The sequence below is a fragment of the Bacillus rossius genome, chromosome 1 (assembly GCF_032445375.1).
Source record: "Bacillus rossius redtenbacheri isolate Brsri chromosome 1, Brsri_v3, whole genome shotgun sequence".
NCBI classification, from domain to species: domain Eukaryota; kingdom Metazoa; phylum Arthropoda; class Insecta; order Phasmatodea; family Bacillidae; genus Bacillus; species Bacillus rossius.
The window spans coordinates 320,151,505-320,173,273 of NC_086330.1; the positions used below are offsets into that span (position 1 = coordinate 320,151,505).

Genomic DNA, 21,769 nt, shown 5'->3' on the forward strand with positions numbered 1-21,769 from the left:
GAAACGACGTGATATATTAAATAAATCTGATCAAGCTTGTGATGATCACCGTCTCCAACATGAAAGTTACCCTGAGGTTGGTGGTAAAACGGAAGACACCAGAGATCATAATATTTATTATAAAGGTGCAAGGAAGATGGTGGTACAAGAGAATGATTACACATCATGGAAAGATCCAAACATATTGGTTGACCGGCTAAGACTTCTACATGGTTCGCTTTGTGCAGGAAACTATTCGTGCATCAAAGAAATATCCTTCATACTCAAGGAACTGAGGAATGCTGGCTACATACAATATTGACTTGTTTTACTTGCATTTGTATAATGTAAAGCAATAAAATAAATAATTTAAATTATAAGAATGTAATGTTTTTATTTCTTGTATTATGATTTCTTACTAAGACTTAGATCTCGTAACTTGTGCTTCCTTTTTGCCTTTTTTAGTTGATGGAGCTTCCAAATGTGCTTCCTTATTCGATGATGCATCCAAAATGTGCTGCCTTTTCGTTGGCGGTGCTTCCAAATGTGCTGCCTTTTCGTTGTCGGTGCTTCCAAATGTGCTGCCTTTTCGTTGTCGGTGCTTCCAAATGTGCTGCCTTTTCGTTGTCGGTGCTTCCAAATGTGCTGCCTTTACATTGTCGGTGCTTCCAAATGTGCTGCCTTTTCGTTGTCGGTGCTTCAAATGTGCTGCCTTTTCGTAGTCGGTGCTTCCAAATGTGCTGCCTTTTCGTAGTCGGTGCTTCCAAATGTGCTGCCTTTTCGTAGTCGGTGCTTCCAAATGTGCTGCCTTTTCGTTGTCGGTGCTTCCAAATGTGCTGCCTTTTCGTTGTCGGTGCTTCCAAATGTGCTGCCTTTCCGTTGTCGGTGCTTCCAAATATGCTGCCTTTCCGTTGTCGGTGCTTCCAAATGTGCTGCCTTTTCGTTGTCGGTGCTTCCAAATGTGCTGCCTTTTCGTTGTCGGTGCTTCCAAATGTGCTGCCTTTTCGTTGTCGGTGCTTTCAAATGTGCTGCCTTTTCGTTGTCGGTGCTTTCAAATGTGCTGCCTTTTCGTTGTCGGTGCTTCCAAATGTGCTGCCTTTTCGTTGTCGGTGCTTCCAAATGTGCTGCCTTTTCGTTGTCGGTGCTTCCAAATGTGCTGCCTTTTCGTTGTCGGTGCTTTCAAATGTGCTGCCTTTTCGTTGTCGGTGCTTCCAAATGTGCTGCCTTTTCGTTGTCGGTGCTTCCAAATGTGCTGCCTTTACGTTGTCGGTGCTTCCAAATGTGCTGCCTTTACGTTGTCGGTGCTTCCAAATGTGCTGCCTTTTCGTGACGGTGCTTCCAAATGTGCTGCCTTTTCGTAGTCGGTGCTTCCAAATGTGCTGCCATTTCGTTGTCGGTGCTTCCAAATGTGCTGCCTTTTCGTTGTCGGTGCTTCCAAATGTGCTGCCTTTTCGTTGTCGGTGCTTCCAAATGTGCTGCCTTTTCGTTGTCGGTGCTTCCAAATGTGCTGCCTTTTCGTTGTCGGTGCTTCCAAATGTGCTGCCTTTTCGTTGTCGGTGCTTCTATTTTTAATGTTGTTTTGACTCTAGTATTATTGTAAATGGTTCTTGATTTGACAAGCGTATTATTCCATACGGTGCATGTATATATAAGCGAGCTCTAGACAACAGGATGCTTAGTTTGTTACTGACGTCGTCGGTGTAAGAATCACCTAGTTTGTTTCTTCTGGTGCATTAATCACGTAATTACCTGTTCTTGCGAACTCGATGGCATCTTTATCGACTTTAACGACGAACTCGATGGAGGTTGTACCAACGACTGCGGGAACCTTGACGTCAGCGTCGACGATGGTGGAGCAGATCCCGTTGGCAACGTCGATGTCAACACTGGAGGAGACTTCAACAGACGTGGTACCGCCAGCAGAAGAGACTTTAATGCCTCTAGTGCTGGCTGCACAGGGAAACTCGGCGAACGCTGGTTCGCCATCAATGGAGACTTCAATGGATGCTGATTTGACAACTAGCGAACATCGGTGCTGTAACTGCGACAAGATTTTCTCAAACAACAGCAATGCTCGGCGACACGAGAGGAGCGAATGTGCCAAGAACCTATATCGTAAAATGTTTGTTTGTGAGAAATGTCATAAGCAGTTCGCCAGAAAAGATAATATGAAAACGCACATGAAGGCATGCAAAGGTCCTGCTGTTCGGCAGAAAGTAAAGGTTTCGGCGCAACAACGATGCATTGATGTTCATAAGAGTATGCCTGGAGATGGTGCAACTGCGGCAACGTCAGTATCTGGATCGGGTCTGAAAGGATCGTCTTCATCACCACGGTATCCTTGCAGCTACTGTGATATGTCGTTCGCATTTTCCCATGATGCACGACGACATGAGCGGAGCAAATGCACGAAGAATCCTTCTCGCATGAAGTTTCGATGTGATGAGTGCCTTAAATGGTTTACTCGAATTGACAGTTTGCGATATCATGCGAAAAAATGTAAAGGTGGAGTCTGTGCTCCTACTGCTGAACTACCTGCAGAAATTTCGACTCCTCGCTTTAGATTGGAGACACGAAAGCGTACAACCAAAAAAACCGATGTGCAGCAACCGATTGGTATGACGTCTGAACATGGAACTAAACCTAAGACTGTGTTCGGAGCATTACAAGTGAACGATAATGGCTTCTACTTGGCGCAGTCTGCATTTCGTGGAACATTGAAAAACTACTATTATTTAAATACGTTAGGTGAGTCGAAGGACATTTGTAATTTTCTTGACGATATCAGAGAGGACATAATCAATCAGCTTACTGATGATGTAGCAACAAACGGACCTTTGAAATATAACTTGTGGTTGGACTGTATATATGGAAAGCCATATCCGTTCGATGACAAAGTGAAGAAGTGTGCATTCAAGACATCGGCTGCAGTAATTTACAGTTCTAACGATGTGAAGCAAACTGTTAAAAACGGTATCCAGAAACTCTGTCAAGAAGAGGTGGACTATGTCTGTAAAGGTTCTGGCTGGACTCTGTCTAGTATAAACCGATTGGAGCTAAGAATTAGTCATTTCACACCGCTGCGGAACTAAATGATTATAAGATTGCTGGCTTTCGCAAATGATCCTGTAGTAGAATAGAAATTATGTAATAAATATTATGTTTGTAAAAGAACTTGTGATGTTTAATTCCTCGAACCTGTTACTATTATGTTAAATTGATGTTATATTTAATTTTTTTGCATCGTCCTAGATCGTACCAAGGACCTTAGTCGACCTAATCGATCAGTATATAGATTACAAATTTATTTAATGAATTTTGGAATTTTTCCCGAATTTCTAGCTAAATAATTATGGATTTTCAAGATGGCGGCCAAATGACAAGATGTCGGGTGTCACAGCAATAATAAATGATTACTGCACTCTAGCGGATAAGAATTAAACTAACATGGCGTCAGCGCACTCTCGCCGACGATACACTGATGATGGCTTCCAGCAGACGAGGACAAGATGGCGGCCATGACGTCATACTACCTGACGATATATATATGCTTTGAAAAAAAAAGTGGAGGGAGTCAGTATGCCCGCAGCCACCGCGGGGGAAGGATCGGTCGCCATTTTTATTTTTTTGCACTCGTCGGGTTTGAACCGAGGACTCCGAGCTCCGTGTCGTAAATGTTTGTTTTTTAAATATTTTATTAAAAATTTTATTATTTAATTTTTTTTTATAATTTTTAAATTTTTTGCATTAAAATCGGATAATAAATTTAAAGATGGCGGCCGTAACGGAAATTGCAACGGTGACGTCATAATTCAAAATGTCGGATAACACAATGCCGGAATGTTCGAGAAAACGAAATGACGTCATCCAAGATGGTGGATCCAAGATGGCCGTCGGGGTCTAGGTCAAAGGTCAAGGTCACATCCTGATAGAGGCTTAACTGAGGCTTGAGTTAAGGATGCTTAAGCCTCTATCAGGACATTTCTAGCCGCTGGGATTTTTAAGGACTAAAACGGGAAATTTTCCCTCGAAACGGGAATTTTTCCCTCGAAAACGGGAAATTTTTTCTTAAAACGGGAATTTTTGAGTCATTTTGAGTCAGTTTTGAGGAATTTTGAGGAATTTTTGCCGCCGTGACGTCACAAATCCAAGATGGCGGACCGACAATCACAATCCACATCCTGCATCCTGATCTAGGAAATACATTTACATACTACTTAAAGTAGTAAAACATTGGCCTCGCATTTGGTTTTAGAAACCGTTTCCACTATACAGCCTTGCAGATTTCGGTTTTCCACATATAGTTAGACTACAACAAAATTCCTTCATCGTAGTAGTTCCAGAACTGGATCTTCGTTGAAACTATGCCGGACTCCAACATCCAAGTTCTGTCGTCCATTGTATACATGATAGACCTGCATATAGATATGAGACTTTTCCTCCGTTGAACTTTAACGAGTTTTTTTTACGTGCTTGCCGATGTAGGCCATACCAAGATGATTCCAGCGAGTTCGTGTTCGAAATACGTAAATTTACGAAGATATCCATAAGTTAACATTGATCTTTGGCTGAAGACCTGAAAAATCACGTTATTCTCGGGTACTACGCAAAATCAAACACACCCTTGCACATAAATAAGTCAAGATCTACTGTGCATTATCTGATGCTACATGTTTCATTCCGTATGAATAGTACATGACTGAAGTATAAGTTTTTTCCAAGTCGTTATTGATTTGTTATCGATGATCCAATTAATACACCATTAAGTTGAGCGATGGTATGCCTATCTTTAATTAATCACCCGAATTTTACAGGACGATATTTATGGATTATTTTTAACGACATAATTTTTATTGGAAATTGATGGTGAATATGTTTTACAGTGCGCGGTCTCCTGTAATTACTTCTAGAGGTGTCGAATGGTTCCTGACCATAGGCCATTGCTGATCCGCCCGCCCCCCGCCCCCCCTGGTGCTTCCCTGTAATGTTGATATCTATGATTTAAGTGACTTCTAGACACAACAGTGGTGTAAGTCAGGAATTTTGTTCATTTGAGTTTGCCATACCAAATAAGAATTGAATGTTTAAGAGGTGAATGTGTAGTTAACTGAAAGTTAAAACCAATTTTGAGTTCCTGAACTACGTTACGGAACCCTCACTTAATTGTCGCTAAGAATTCAAGTCTCTATCTGGAATTCTCCAGAAATAGGTTCACTCATTCAGTGACGGGTGCAAGAATTTTTTTTGAAAGGAAATTTTAAAAAATAAAAAATAAAAAATAAATAATTATTTGTTTATTCTTTGGGAAGCCCTCGTCTGTGCTGTGATATTGTTCTAATTTCTTCCACGGAATTCTCTGTGATTTACAATTTAAATCAGCTTATTTTTGTTTTAGTTTTCTGTGAGTTTGTGTAACATCTTTCTCCATCGGTTTCTATGGTTTTCTCTATGACATATAGTGTAAACTAACAATGGAATAAGTCCAAAAAAATAATTATTTAAATCAATCTTTCCTATTGCAAGAATCATTCAAAGAACCAGAAACTTACGTCGATAAGGGGTTCGGACGGTTAAATTATCATTCTCAAAATGCATCAATTCCTGTGTGGTTTCATGTTCCAGGTGTTTTAACAGACACCTCGCATCACTCAGAATAACATATGCTTTCACCGAGAAATCGCATACAATTTCATAACTTCGGGTAGATGTATCTATTTTATCCCCCACTCGTCCGCCTCTCTGGACCATCAGGAGGCACGAAGGGCCCCGGTGCAAATAATTTTGTCGGGTGCCCTTATTTAATGTTCCTACAAATTTCATACCCATAATATAAAAAACATCTTAAAACTGTGAAAGGTTTTTTGTTATAGATGGTTTTTGTAGCCTGTAACAAACTTCCTTCCCTCCCATACTTGTAAGTGAATGCAGCCTGTAAGCAGACTACCCGTCGAACACGGCATCATCTGTCCTTGTTTTTTTCCCTCTCTCTCTCCTGAGTGTTTAGGCTTCACTGCTACGCTCCACGTCAGCCCGCGAGGCCGGAAAGCGCTGACTACGTGACACCCAAGCTCTTCCGAACGAGGCTTCGGAAGATTGTTCTTCCCTATTCCGGAAATCCGAAGTTCGTTGGGCTCAGGCGAGTATATATAGCTACACCACTAGAAGCTAGTGGGGGTGCGCAGTCGTCTACCAACATTCCAGCAGTCTACTACCAGTCTTCCGCCTGCAAGTAGGTCGTAGTTATGCCCGTGTGCAACTCCAGACGATGCAAGGACTTAGCCCCTACAGCGGTAAGCTAAACTAACATACCAAAGCTCAGCAGGACTTAGCACCCGACCAGGAGAAGCAGCCAGAGATAGTCGTCAAGACAAAGGTAACTCGTCGAGGGAGAAGAAGTCCGCATTCGCTATCATAGTCGACTCGCTGAGCGAGTAAAAACCTGGAAACTCGCTCAGTGGAATCTGAAGGGTTCAGTATATAGGTCAGCTGAAGGTATGTCAAAATCCTCGCCGGTGAAGGTCACATACTTCACTCGCTGGGCGAGTAAGTGACAAGCGAGTAGAGGGCGAGCGAGTTCACGGCGCGGCGAGCAAAAGCGACCCATGTACCCGTGTGCCAGTAATTAGTAAACTCGGGCTGCTAAGACAAGTGTTGTCTTAACCGAGTAAGAAACAAAGGAACTAAACTTTTGCGACACGGCAGGTCGTGTCGAAGTGAACGCCTGGTCGCTGGAGGGTGAAGGAGGCGAAACCGTAAGTGAAAGTCTGTGGCTGAAATGAACTTTGGTAGTGTTCGGAGGAAGGTGTTGGTCAACTTTACGCAAGTCTCGAGTGGAGATCATCACCTAGGGCTTCGTGGTGTGTCCCGAGTCATCTCGTCGGGAGTTCTCGTCATCGAAGTCCAGACGTCCGTCGAGAAAGGAAGGAGGGCGGACGCTGGCCGCCGAGTTATTCAGTGACGACGTGTTGGTGCACTTCACCATGTGAGACGTCGGTTCATGATTTCAGGCAAATGTGACAACTTTAAAAACCCAAGTTCAGTGGGGGTTATCTGCTGTGATACTTTTCCGTCGCCATTTAAAAGAAACACTGTGCAAAATGCCTAGTTTGCCAATTAGAATTTTCAAGTTTTAAATAATTAACTGTGAAAAAAGTTGTTTAAGAGTGAGTTTCCGAGACATTTAAATATTTTCGAAACTACTGGTTTTAATAATTGTAATCATTTTTCGTGGAGTGAAATATTTTTGTATTTTATTGAAACACTTCACTACTTGAGGATAGGTACCAGGCACAAAGTCGTTTAGGCACTAGCGAAAGGCACTGGACCGAACAGGCACCAGACCGAAAGTCTTTTCTCCGAAATCTCGGTGCAATGAGTCTAGGTGTGGTGCCTGGCAGCTGGGTGACTCACCGGTGGAGAGCAGCAGCATCATGACCGCGAAGCCCGCGGCGACGGCCAGCAGCTGCCTGAGGCCCGAAAAGCGGCCCTCGGCGCCGCCCAGCCGTCGCTGGCGCTGCAGGATCTCGAAGAAGACGACGTAGAGCAAGGTGCCCGTGGCGAGCCCCTGCAGCACCGCGTTGGGCGCGCCTCCGTCCGCCGAGCCGGCGCCGCCCCGCGTCAGCGCCAGCCCCGCACCCACGCCTGCGGCCACGCCCCCGTCACACCTCCGTCACACCTCCGTCACACCTCCGTCACGTCCCCGACAGACAACCAATTTTTTTTTTTTTTCCATTCTGTGAAAATTTCCTTGCATCGTGTGCACTCATTGTAAAAATTACTCTCATAATTTTTTGTCAGAACGCACCTAAAGAAATATAACTAAAAAAATAAAAAATAAACGAGTGCATAGCAGGCTATGCATACTACAGTGCACACACCACATATGCGAAATCGGTTGGAAATTGAAATCTTGCTGTTAATTTCAGCCAATTAAATTTCAATACATATTCGTCGTCTCTTGGAAGAATTATTAAGTAACTATATTGTCTATAAATGATAATCCAATGACATCTGACCATTATTCATGAACACAGTTTTTCAACTTAAATAATTTGTATGACGTCAAATCTTTAATTAACCATTCTTAGCACGAAAAATTGTATTTACATTAATAAGTAAAGACTTATTATAAGCAATATTATTAATTAATATTTTAAGTAGTAATTACAACTGATCATTGCAATATCTGAACATATATAAACAGTTCTCTAGTCGCGTCATTGGTTGTTGCGCCATGAGTCCGTATCAGAAATAAAAAAATATTTATTTCACTTCTGTGCGCATGACCACTCTCCCATGCACAAACCGTCATGTTCTCAAAACATGGCAGTCAAATCTTTTGAACATGACTTACTGTTACTAATACTGTAATTTTTTCAACTGTGCACCCAGCTTTACTCTCTCTTTGCAATGCCCGATTATCGTCATAAACGCTGTCCTTGTTTTGGTGTTCTCTGTTGCCATAAATACATCAAAGAGCAACCAAGGTTTCAAACACAATTTACCTATCTAAAACACTGTAGCTTTTTAAGTAAATTATTTGAATGAGATTCTAGCAAATACACATATCTGTGTATTTCATCAAGAACATCGTCTGATAATATCCATTTTTTTTTTATCTCTAAGGAAGACAACATATATGTTTCAGCTGTTTTTGACAACAGTTTTGAATACTCTTTAATATTAATGTTTTCTGCTTGTTTAAACATGGCACATAATTTTAAGGAATGACGTATTAGGTAAATTTGAAAGAAATACTACATATTGTAGCCTTTGCCATGGTGCGAATTTCGGAAAAAATTTATATAATGTTTCGTTTCATGGTCCATAGACCTCAAAAAAATCGTCAACTCAAAAGTTTTATGTCACAATATTGTGGACACGATAACTGTTGCAATTTTTCACTAGGCCTAATCACTTCCAAACTGATACATAAAATCTAGAGGTGGGAAATCTCGAGATCTTTACTAGGCAATATCCGACAAAATGGGGTAGGAATTGGAAAGTTTTTTTTAAAACAGAAAAATCGCTGTAACTCCCATAATATGGAAAATATCTCATCCGTTTGTAGGTATTATAACTCGTAGGGGCAATACCAAAATATTTTGTCTGAAGATGTTTATGGTGCGACAAACTCAACTGCAAGGGGTTGAAAAAACCAGAGTTGGAGGACAAAATAAATCATAACTCCCTTCGTAAGCATAACATCGAATTCGTACAAATTATATATTAATCTTATAATTTGTATATGAAAAAATTTGTGAAACAATTTTTGATTAGACGAAACATTGCTGCAAGGGTTTGAAAAAATATGGCATGGAATTAAAAAAAAAATACATAACTCTCTTAGCAGGTACACAATTAAATCCACTGAAATTTTTTGTAAATCTTATAATTTTTTATTTAAAACTCTTGTATGAAACCATTTTTTGATTAGACGAACCATTGCTGCACGGGGTTGAAAAAACGAAGGGTTATAATTTTAAAAAATCGTAACTCCCTTAGTAGGTGCACTTTCAAATCCGTTCAAATTTTTCGTAAATTTTTATCGAAATCTTTGGCTAAAACAATTTTTTAATTATACAAACCATTACTGCAAGGGGTTGAAAAAACCCGGGCTTGAAATAATATAATAAATAAATGTACCCTATTGAATTAATATTGATTTTTGTTTAACTTTTTAATATTGTTTAAAACTTTTATCTTAAGTGCCTAAATTTTATGTAACAAATAATTTCTGCAAGGGGTAGAAATAACAAGGGTAGAAAGAAAAAAAAGTTAATATCTTTTAAAATAGATATACTATCAATTCCATTATAAATTATTGTAAAACTCCTAAACTTTATCTGATTCTTTTAGCTCAAACAATGTTTGATAAAACCAACTATTACAGTAAAAAAGGGGTTGTAATAAATAAAACTCTTCCTTAGTATCAAATTTATCAGAATTTCATAATAACCATCTTAATATTACCTTAAACCTTTGTCCAAAAAACATTTTATACGACCATGTATTGGTGAAAGGGATGAAAATTTCCCGAGTACCCGAGCACCAACGCCTGAGTTCACCCTGGTAGTAGGACAAAAATTTAAATTATGTTGCTAATAAAGTACTTTCGAAAACTTACAATTTATGCAATGTTTCCTTATAGTTATAACCATGGTAACATTAAGTCGTTTGATACATTTTTTTTAACTGTGGAGGTTTTAAAACTTTTACACAGAGGGATGTGGAGGGGACACCTCAAGATTATTTGCCTCCGGGCTCTTAGTTTCTCTCGACGGCCCCTGGGCAGAAGTATGCGTACACCGTTATATGACACAGACTATATGGCAGGGTTACACATCGCTCGGCATTGCGCACATGTTTGAGGATCAGTTTCACACGTCATGTTGGCTACATAATTTTCATGACATTTCATTTTTTTTAGGTCTATTCATACAGATATATCTCCACAGTTAATTTTCCTTTGTTGTTTGATCGCCAATTTTTTTTAACTGCAATTGAACACTTTTGTGAACACTTGTATCACATTTAATATTGCTATTAGTTAACAATGAGTACATAGCTGGTGAAAATGATCATGTATTTGGGCCCAGCCATGGTGTTGGGATCGAACCCACGTGCGACGCATCACATTCACCGAGGTAATGTTACATCGTAGAGTTTAACATATTACCAGGAATGTATTTAGCAGCATATATTATTTCAGTTAAAGAGAGAGAGTGTGTGTTGTGTTCAGATATTGGGCTCGAATTCTACAGAACCTGGGCTTCATATTCATTTCAAATGTCTAAGGTTTCTAGAAAAAAAAATTTATCAAATGTTGGGAAGATTTCTCATTACATACGTAATTGCCAAATTCTTTCCTCAGGTACTAATAATTTGAGTGATTAAGGTGGTCACCTGCTGCCCTAACTCTAAACCATATCTTTCGCTGCATAAGTGTAAAAACTCGGTAATTACGGCCACCTATAGCCCATTAAAATGTCCAAAGAACCTGAAACCTAAATTTTGAAGAGACGATAAAACAAAGCGACGTAAAATAGCTTATCATAATTTGTGCATGCCTGAACGAATCACCACCCACCTCCTCTGACAGTGCATGTGATAATAGATGTTTTAGGTGCCATCATGTTTTCCGAGGAAAGTGTGGAGGGTACTTTGGCGCACCTGCTTCGTTTTCTCCTAATTTTATTTTTAAAATTATATCTACATACTGGACAGGAATGAGTGGTAATCAGTGCTTATTTATGACTTACATCATCTGCCAACACTTTCCAATCCTATGTTAAGTTGTAATCGAGGTTCACTACCGGGATATGAAACAAAGCAGGTAAGCGGGTGTGCACTCCGAGGTTCACGCACGAGCTGGTAGCAGGGGCGTAGCCAGGGGGGGGGGGGGGGAGATAGGGGTTCAACCCCCCCCCCCCCCCCAGCACCAAATCTTTAATTAATTTCTTATTCATCACTCAAACAAATTTCATATTAAAATTAATAAAATTTTTACCATTAGAGTATTTAAATTTAAGTACCGAAAACAGCTAAAATAGCACTATTTTACACCTTAAAATCCTAATTTTCCCGCACCCCCCCGCTTTAATACGGGGGGGAGCATGCATCCTGGCTACGCCACTGGCTGGTAGGAACATACCTATGGGAGTGACGAGCGAGAAGGTGGCGGAGTAGAGCAGCGCCAGCCAGGTGTCGACTCGCGTGCTCACCAGCTCGGCGGACACGCAGAAGGCGATGACGAGCTTGTGGGCGGCGACGGCGCCCAGCATGTACCACGTGTCGCCGGCCGTCCGCTCCAGCCCCACGGCGAGGCCCTCGAACAGCTCGTGGATGGACAGCGCCAGCACGATCAGGAACCCTGCATCAGCCACGGTGCGTAGTGCAGTCGCTTGCTGGCCACTAGTGCGATGCAGTCCGTTATAACTGAGCACATTAAAAACCTCAAGATATGATGTTTCATCTATATGACGTAAGTAAACATAAACACATGGCCATGCTGCATATAAAAAGCTTTAATTTACCATATTTGTAGCTCTGAAGACATCCAAATATACTTAAAAGTATAAACAAGTATACTTAAAACATACGTGTGTACTTAAAACAAATGGCAGTGAACATTGAAATAATAAATTTGGATGATGAAATAAGTCTATGTTGTACTTTCTTTAAATCTCAACCACTTTCAAGTACCAACACAAAAGCTGCTAAAATGCAAGCATTTGAAATTCATATGGAGCCATAAAAAATGAATTTTGGTTTTCTGACCACATGTAAGATGACTTAGGCTCGCCCAAATCAGCCCTAACGAGTGGCCTATAGGTACATGCGTTTTCCCAACTGGACGAGCCATGATGGATATTTGAAAATCATGGCCCTGGCAAGGTACAACGGAATTCCTTCTGGCCACACGCATTTTGAGTACACTCTACCATGAAGTCATACTGCTAGGGGTAGTCGTCAAGTTTCTGCTCTAGAGCTATCTTCAAGGAAGTTATTCAGCATCCACCTTGGCTTGGTTTTGGAAATATTTTCTTTGTGATCGGGGCACTAAGTTCATCCGCATTGTGTGGAGCGGGGCTCACCTCGCACAGAGTTGACCAGCTTCTGGCTCGGGTCACCATGCACGACGAGGTGGCTGTGGCTCGTGTGCTTGCTGCTCTCCGAGTGTTCCATGTGCTCCTTGACCATGTCCACCTCAGCGCAGGCCGTGGGCGACGGGTGGTCGTGTTGCTTGTGCACGTACAGGTGCACCAGCTCCTCCACCAGGTAGATGGTGAAGAACCCGCAGCACATTATGAACTGCACACAAGGTTACTGCAGCTCATCAACCAGATCTCCACCAGGTAGATGGTGAAGAACCCGCAGCACAGCATGATCTGCTCACAAGGTTACAGCAGCTTATCAACCAGATCTCCCACAGTTATATGGTGAAGAACCTGCAGCACATTATGAACTGCACACAAGGTTACAGCAGCTCATCAACAGATATCCACCAGGTAGATGGTGAAGAACCCGCAGCGCTTTATGAACTGCACACAAGGTTACAGAAGCTCATCAACCAGATATCCAACAGGTAGATGGTGAAGAACCCGCAGGACATTATGAACTGCACACAAGGTAACAGCAGCTCATCAACCAGATCTCCACCAGGTAGATGGTGAAGAACCCGCAGCACAGCATGATCTGCTCACAAGGTTACAGCAGCTCATCAACCAGATCTCCACCAGGTAGATGGTGAAGAACCCGCAGCACAGCATGATCTGCTCACAAGGTTACAGCAGCTCATCAACCAGATCTCCACCAGGTAGATGGTGAAGAACCCGCAACACAGCATGATCTGCTCACAAGGTTACAGCAGCTCATCAACCAGATCTCCACCAGGTAGATGGTGAAGAACCCGCAGCACAGCATGATCTGCTCACAAGGTTACAGCAGCTCATCAACCAGATCTCCCACAGTTATATGGTGAAGAACCTGCAGCACATTATGAACTGCACACAAGGTTACAGCAGCTCATCAACAGATATCCACCAGGTAGATGGTGAAGAACCCGCAGCGCTTTATGAACTGCACACAAGGTTACAGAAGCTCATCAACCAGATATCCAATAGGTAGATGGTGAAGAACCCGCAGCACATTATGAACTGCACACAAGGTTACTGCAGCTCATCAACCAGATCTCCACCAGGTAGATGGTGAAGAACCCGCAGCACAGCATGATCTGCTCACAAGGTTACAGCAGCTCATCAACCAGATCTCCACCAGGTAGATGGTGAAGAACCCGCAGCACAGCATGATCTGCTCACAAGGTTACAGCAGCTCATCAACCAGATCTCCACCAGGTAGATGGTGAAGAACCCGCAACACAGCATGATCTGCTCACAAGGTTACAGCAGCTCATCAACCAGATCTCCACCAGGTAGATGGTGAAGAACCCGCAGCACAGCATGATCTGCTCACAAGGTTACAGCAGCTCATCAACCAGATCTCCACCAGGTAGATGGTGAAGAACCCGCAGCACAGCATGATCTGCTCACAAGGTTACAGCAGCTCATCAACCAGATCTCCCACAGTTATATGGTGAAGAACCTGCAGCACATTATGAACTGCACACAAGGTTACAGCAGCTCATCAACAGATATCCACCAGGTAGATGGTGAAGAACCCGCAGCGCTTTATGAACTGCACACAAGGTTACAGAAGCTCATCAACCAGATATCCAATAGGTAGATGGTGAAGAACCCGCAGCACATTATGAACTGCACACAAGGTTACTGCAGCTCATCAACCAGATCTCCACCAGGTAGATGGTGAAGAACCCGCAGCACAGCATGATCTGCTCACAAGGTTACAGCAGCTCATCAACCAGATCTCCACCAGGTAGATGGTGAAGAACCCGCAGCACAGCATGATCTGCTCACAAGGTTACAGCAGCTCATCAACCAGATCTCCACCAGGTAGATGGTGAAGAACCCGCAGCACAGCATGATCTGCTCACAAGGTTACAGCAGCTCATCAACCAGATCTCCACCAGGTAGATGGTGAAGAACCCGCAGCACAGCATGATCTGCTCACAAGGTTACAGCAGCTCATCAACCAGATCTCCACCAGGTAGATGGTGAAGAACCCGCAGCACAGCATGATCTGCTCATAAGGTTACAACAGCTCATCAACCAGATCTCCAACAGGTAGATGGTGAAGAACCCGCAGCACATTATTAACTGTACATGAGATTACAGCAGCTTGTCAACTATATTTACCGAAGTTTATTTGAAAGATTCTGGTGTCGGTAGCATGAAAGCATACTGGGGCTGTGGGTTCAAGTCTTACCTTGGGTACTGCTGGTATGAATAAGTTTGTTTTCTGGCTCCCACTATGCCTCGTAGCAGTAGGTGAGGAGAATATTATCCTCCAAAATAATACACAGAAAACAATAACAAAAACTAATTAATTTGGCTGTAACATAATGTTGCATAGACCACATTACTTATGCATAAACTAAAATATAAAATTGACTTATTACATACATATTAAAATCATTTTTACTCAATAATGCATATTAATGGAAGTGTTGGCATTTTAATTCATAAGTATTCATAAACATTCTTACTAATGCAAAACTACTGACGAATGAATCAATGTGATGTTAACACCCCTAACAATCACATGGTTGCAATTTAATGGTAAATGATTTTATTGTAACGTCGATAGGTATTTGAGATGCAACATAGCACCATATTGTAGTTTCATTATCTGTAAAAGGAGTTGTTAGCCAGCAGTTAACTGCATTGAAGTTTTTTGTAACACAGCATCCATAGAAGCAGTGCCGTTTTGGGAACTATGATTGCATACAAAATAGCCCTTTACGTGGATGCAGATGGGAAATTTAATTTTTCATAGGTGAAGGCACAGAGCTTTTTTCTTTCCACGAGAATAACAAAGTAACTCATCTTGTTAAGAATGTACCTTAACCATAATCCCACAAATGGTATATGTTCTTTTATTTTCTGTTTCAAGTAGCCATAATTTAAAGAGAGCTACTTTAAATGTGAATCTAATTATAATACCTACAGCATCAAGAAACTATCTGCCATAATGGATCGACTAAAATGTATGTGCCCTACATCTAACTATGGGGAAGCGAGTTTGACTATGAATATTTCTATAATTGTAAATACAAAATCAAGGATTACATTGAAAGATTAATAGTGGCATTGATATTGGGCAAAATAATGTTTACTCAGCAACAATTATTAATATTTAATTAAACCAAGAAGTGAAAATGCTGCGCAGTTCATTATTTTTTATTCATGGCAGTGTTGGTTAAATATTAGCTTACTCGAGTGAACTTTTATAGAGTTTTAAAACAAATCACTTTTCTGAAACATTCTCCTTCAGGGTATTGTAACACGGCTCCTATTCTTTCGTGTAGAGATAGGAGTGATGATATTATTCTAGCAGAAGTTCGAAAAAAATGTTCATAAGTATAAAATTTACCATAGTAATAATCTGTCCCAGTCTCTTTTTCCTGTGAGTCATATTTTGCATCCATTCAATAGACAGAAAACTAAGATACAAGAAGGTTCTGCCATAAATTAAAAAAAAGTAATTTTTAATGGGAAAAACTACAACTTTATCAGAAGTTTGCACTTCAGTATATGTGAAATGGTTTGCCTAGCATGCATGTTCTTAGACATTTAATTCCCAGCCCTCCAATTGGCTATAATAACCTAAATTTATTGATCAAATAGTGTAGCAGCTACTCAAAGTTTACAATAATATGGCAAATTTTGGTAATGAGATTATTGGGAAAATAGACGAAAAGTTTTATTTCTGTAAACCTTAAGAATGTAGTAATTTTAATGGTTTTACATTAATTCTAACACTATAAAACAAAAGGCAACAAAAAAGAATTTGAAGCAAGCCGATTTTGGAAATCTGCAAAGAACACATTAAATCAGTCTACTAAATATCCAAAGTCATGTTTCTTGGTTCAGGCCATTAATCAGAATTGAGGTGGAGCTGGTCTGTAAGGTACAGACTTCCCCCAAATATTTTTAAAATACCAAATGGTTATTTTATAAAGGCAAAAACACACAATGGCTGATTAGATAATATAATTTTAATATTGTCAGTATATTATAGCTAAAATTGTTCTATACAAATGATATTAAAGTAATTTTACCATGGGCAAAAGAGGGAGTAGCACTTACTGCAAAACAGAAACCAAAGTTAAAACAACACCGAAAACGAAACCTCGGCTACATATCTGAGGGTGGAGAACAGCGCACCTGTGGCAGAGGGAAGGGCGTGCTCGGCAGGTCACCCATCGCCTGCAGATTCTCCACAGCCTCAGAAACCTCGTGCATGAGGTGCAGGAAGGTGGTGCTGAGCAGCGCGCCGCCGCCGAAGGAGAGCAGCAAGTTGAGTGCGGAGCGCGCCCGGCCCGACATGGCCATCGTGCCGTCCACGCCAGCCCAGCCGCAGCAGCGCGCCAGCAATATGGGCGTAGCGCCCACTACCAGCGAGGTGGAGCCCAGCGTCACCATGGCCACCACCTTGGCCGTCACCAGCTCTCCGTCCGCGGTGCCGTTGCTGGAGCTCATCCTTGGTGCTAGCACGTTACCTACCAACAGACTGTGGCACGCCACCATGTAATTGCCTGAAGCTACAGTGGTCTTGCACCAGGTGGAGCCCAGCGTCACCATGGCCACCACCTTGGCCGTCACCAGCTCTCCGTCCGCGGTGCCGTTGCTGGCGCTCATCCTTGGTGCGAGCACGTTACCTACCAACAGACTGTGGCATGCCACCATGTCATTGCCTGCATCTACCGTGGTCTTGCATCAGAAGGAACCTAGTATCACCATGGTAACCACCTTGGCCGTCACAAGCTCTCCGTCCGCGGTGCCGTTGCTGGAGCTCATCCTTGGTGCGAGCACATTGCCAGTCAACAGACTTTGGCACGCCACCATGTCATTGCCAGTTTCTATAGTGGTATCTCACAATAGTAGGAGCCAAGCACCACCATGGCCACCAGCTAGCCGCCACCCACTTGCTGTCGTTGGTGCTTTAGCTGGCATTTATTATTGACGTTCGAGAAGCTATCAATTGGCACTAGAAATAAAACCTCAGCTTGTTACTTTTAGGCGCTTCCATCACCACCCATTTATTCTGAAAACTTCATATGTTGGTTTTTTTTCGTAGCGATCTCCGCAACGTACGCCTTTATTTTCAAAATATGTCTTAAGCAATCCTTTACTGATTAGCTGATTATTCTATGATAAACGAAAATCTTCAGGACATTCTATAACGTATGTTATTTTAACTGTATCAGAGAACTTCTGGTTAAACCAGAGAACCTTCAATGGTGTTATTCCAGATCTATGGTTCCTGCCATAAAGAGACTACCATAAAGATAAAACCACAACTCACTGTGCCCCAACCAGAAATAATAAAAAAACGTCTGTTTGCCTCTCTAATGGCTTCATTAGAGTAGTGGTTCGTTATACTAGGTTGATCATAACCCACCAGATATTGTTTGCACTAACATTAGCAGTTACATGCTAGTATGAAAGGTAGGATTGGATTGCAAAGATGCGAAACATTGGGTCCAACTCTAATTTGTAACCATTTTCAGTGGAGGTAAAATAGTGCCAGATGGGAAAGTGAAACTTATATTTAATGGCTATAAGTTCTCGAACCCAGGAAGTGCATCTAAACTCCATAAAGTGAGAGGGATCATCCACTTACTTTTATTGGTTAATATGCAGATGTGGAGTTCATCCATAATTAGGACAGCAATAACTACTAGTGGTAACGAATTTCGGAGTTATCGTATGTTAATATATAATAAAAATGGCTGTGGTTTATTCTAATTTATTTGATAAGAATGTAGTAGAACTTGTGATACAGCGGATTAAGTTAAACTGAAGCCATCCTGATAAATACTTTTCTATCCAAACGATGGGCAGGTGTAGCAATAAAATCTTTATCAGAGACTAAATGGGCGACAACACTAATCCTTTCTGGACTTTAGTTATGATCTGAATAGTATAATTGTGTTGTGAAGGGACATTTAAATTCTGTCATTGTATCAAATTAGTGCATTGCCTGGTCAACCATGTTACTCGCTTGAATTGCTATTGACTAATTGGATCAGCCTTTGTCATTGCTCGTGAGATACATATAAGACCAAACTTATGTGTAAAAGTACTGCAAAGATATAATTCGAAGGATAACTTGTAATTAGACACTACAATGGATAATTGATGTTGTGCTTTGGTGAAAGAAACAGGAAATCTCCGAGAAACTCCGCCCGATCAGCAGCAAAGTCAAACACACATTCAACAAATCAAAAATCTAAGTTAGCGCCCACAGAATATCAAATACGGAATACATGCATGCAGAAGAGGTATTGAACAAATACACCAAAATAGCCCCATATTTTGCAATATTATAGAATAATTAAAGAATAATCCCCGAAACAACATTAGAAGTATATTTGTATATTAGATTTCGTTATAAAGTTTACAAATTCAACATCCACCTAGCAAATAACTTATTTCACATTAGTAAAACCAATATCGTATATAACACTCAAATATTTTCCTAACAGTAATTTAAAAGTATCGCTTTCTTGATAGGTACCTACGAAGAAAGATTATCCTTTACTTAAAGAGATTAGTAATTCCGTTAATACGTTCAGAATCAGGTTACTTTTCATTTGCATTGCTGCTCTAGTTACATAAAATACCAGGTTATGATTACACGGCAGCATTTTACAATAAAGGAACAATTAGGCCGTTTCAAATATTTTCCAAGAGTGAAAAGTACCAAAAAACTTTTAGATCATTAACTGACGAAGCTGATATCTTTATTGATGACAAAATGGATATTGTTCCAGAGTTTACAGCCAACATTAATGGCGTCAATCACTGCACCAGATTGAATGACGCTAGACATCGAATTTTTATGAAAAATTATGCTGCAAAAGAAGACAGTGAAAAATTCTTAAAAAAAATTTAAAGTTTCGACTCGAATACTATACCACCATTATTTTAATGAATATTTGAAACCAACGGGATTTATTGGGAACCAAGCGCCAATGAAAATACAAGACATTGTCGAAATTACTGAAAATGAAGACGATTGTACCGAGTTCGAGGATCAACATTTCACTTCTGATGAATCAGATACGGAATAATAATTATGGATTGTAACTTTTTTCAATAATACATTTTTTTGTATTAATTTTTCACAATATTTTAGGTTATATTTTAGGTTACTAACTACTCCAAAATAATGCTCAGTATTTACTTATGTATCGTTATCCTTCTCTGTTGCACGAATAAATAGCATACGCGCTCTCATTCAGCGGTCTCGTCGCACGCAGCTGTAATTAGTGTCCTCTTCTATCGCATGGGTTAGTTAGCTCGGACCTCTTTGTCGCAACTTTCAGCTGGCGGTCACGTCACTCTCAGCTATAACGCTGCGTCCTCTTCTATCGCATGGGGTGGCTCTGACCTCTTTGTCACAAGTTTCCACACGCAAAAATTTTCACCTTTCAAAACTCGACAAGCGTTAATCAGGCCAGACTTTTTACAGACAACCCTATATCATTGTATTCGCAATTAAATAGCGCTCATTTTGATATAAGATTTATTTATTAAACAGATTGGTGAAAATAACTATTATCGATTTACCTGTTTATACCTGCCAACCCAGTAGTTACGCCAGGAAAAAAATAGACAACCCAACGTTTGTATATTCTATAGGCTTCATACTTTCGGTTGGTATTAAATTTATTCGTTAAACTCATCAGTGGAATATTTAATAAAAGGTCATTTTAAATTTTTAAATTAATCATGGTCTGGCCAGGAATTTTTTAGACAACCCATTTGAGATATATTTTCTAATATATTAAATTTGATATAAAATACTTTTCATCCATTAAACAGATGGGTGAAGGTCGTTTCTAGTGCAGATCCTCTACTATAAGTGTTTTATTCTTAGAGTAAATAACTGAATTCTATATTTATAATTAACGTAACGTGAACAAACTGCAACATTTCAGAAATCCCAAACGTAAACGGCAACATTCGGATAACAGGGAAGGACAAAGGAATCAAGGGAAAAGCCAAATAAATCATTGAAATATTAAAGGTGCAGTGCGGTAAAAACCTAAACTTTTGAATATTTTTTACTGTAAATACTTATTATTATATCTTAAATTAGTTTCCATTGATCGTTGGTTACTAGAGATTAACTTTACTGCAGGAAGCCCACAACTGTATCATTTATGGATTATACTGGAATTTGCTGTGCTTTTAAAGGGAAAAGGGAAAAAAGGGGTTTTAAGTCACCTGTTTATGCACAGAGAGTAAGGCGGCGAGAGAGGTTCCGAAATACGCCATATTTATTTCAACAGTTTTTGGTCATATCGAATTTTAATCTTTTCATATTAAATATTTTTTCGTGGAGGCGGAGATAACGCACTAAGAGAATTTCAATAGTCAAACCTAGTGTCTACTACAACAGCAATCACAGGGAAAACTATTTGTAGCAGCCAGCCACGGCTGTCTTTAGGAATTCCATTAAATTATTTACGATGATTTAAGAACCCAAATTTGGGCATTCAACAATACAAATTTGCTATGACCTAAAATTTGTTTGACACCAAAATGGCATCTTTAGGTTACTCTCTCCCTATCTCACGGTTTGACTCGAACTCATGTCCCTCGGAAAACGAGTGCGACACCTCCAGATCACAACAACCAAGGTGACTTTATGAAGCCTGCAAGCCTGATTGTGTTAAGAGTAATTAATATGTAGTATCTATCAATATAGTGTACGTAGGCACATCCTTTCAGTAATATGTCTTTAAGTCAACTAGACAAGTATCTGCAAAACTTATGACTTCTTATTCCCCTGATCAGATACATTTTTAACCCTGTTATCGCCAATATTAAGAATCAGTGTTTTGCTGCTGTTATTATGTACAATTAAGTTTGAACGGCTTTTGTGATAACGAAGAGATAACATCTTCTGCATTCCTGCTTTCAAGTTGTGCTATACAATGTATGTATATTTAGTCATCAGTCGTTCGAATCAGGTTGGGGAGAAATACGACTATTTAGTTAAAATCGGCGCATGAATGATATCTAATCTTAGATGTGTATTTTGACATAAGCTTCAAATAAACTCTATTAAACAGGGCATCCCTCCTCCCATCATGGCATATAGTTTTTATGCGCACTGTCATTCAACACATGGACAA

General features: G+C 40.5%; 1 protein-coding gene across 3 annotated transcripts in view; it reads right to left on the reverse strand.

Moving 5' to 3' along the window:
- The window catches only part of LOC134527960 (zinc transporter ZIP1-like), a 61,517-nt gene that overhangs the window by 8,827 nt on the left and 30,921 nt on the right, over nt 1-21,769 (reverse strand). For all 3 annotated transcript variants that reach the window (XM_063361055.1, XM_063361056.1, XM_063361057.1), the window contains exons 2-5: nt 16,785-17,130; nt 12,576-12,792; nt 11,633-11,851; nt 7,390-7,620 (exon numbers count right to left, since the gene is read on the reverse strand). In XM_063361055.1, coding sequence (XP_063217125.1) covers nt 7,390-7,620; nt 11,633-11,851; nt 12,576-12,792; nt 16,785-17,099 — 982 coding nt within the window. In that variant the 5' untranslated portion in view covers nt 17,100-17,130. The remainder of the gene's footprint in view (nt 1-7,389; nt 7,621-11,632; nt 11,852-12,575; nt 12,793-16,784; nt 17,131-21,769) is intronic.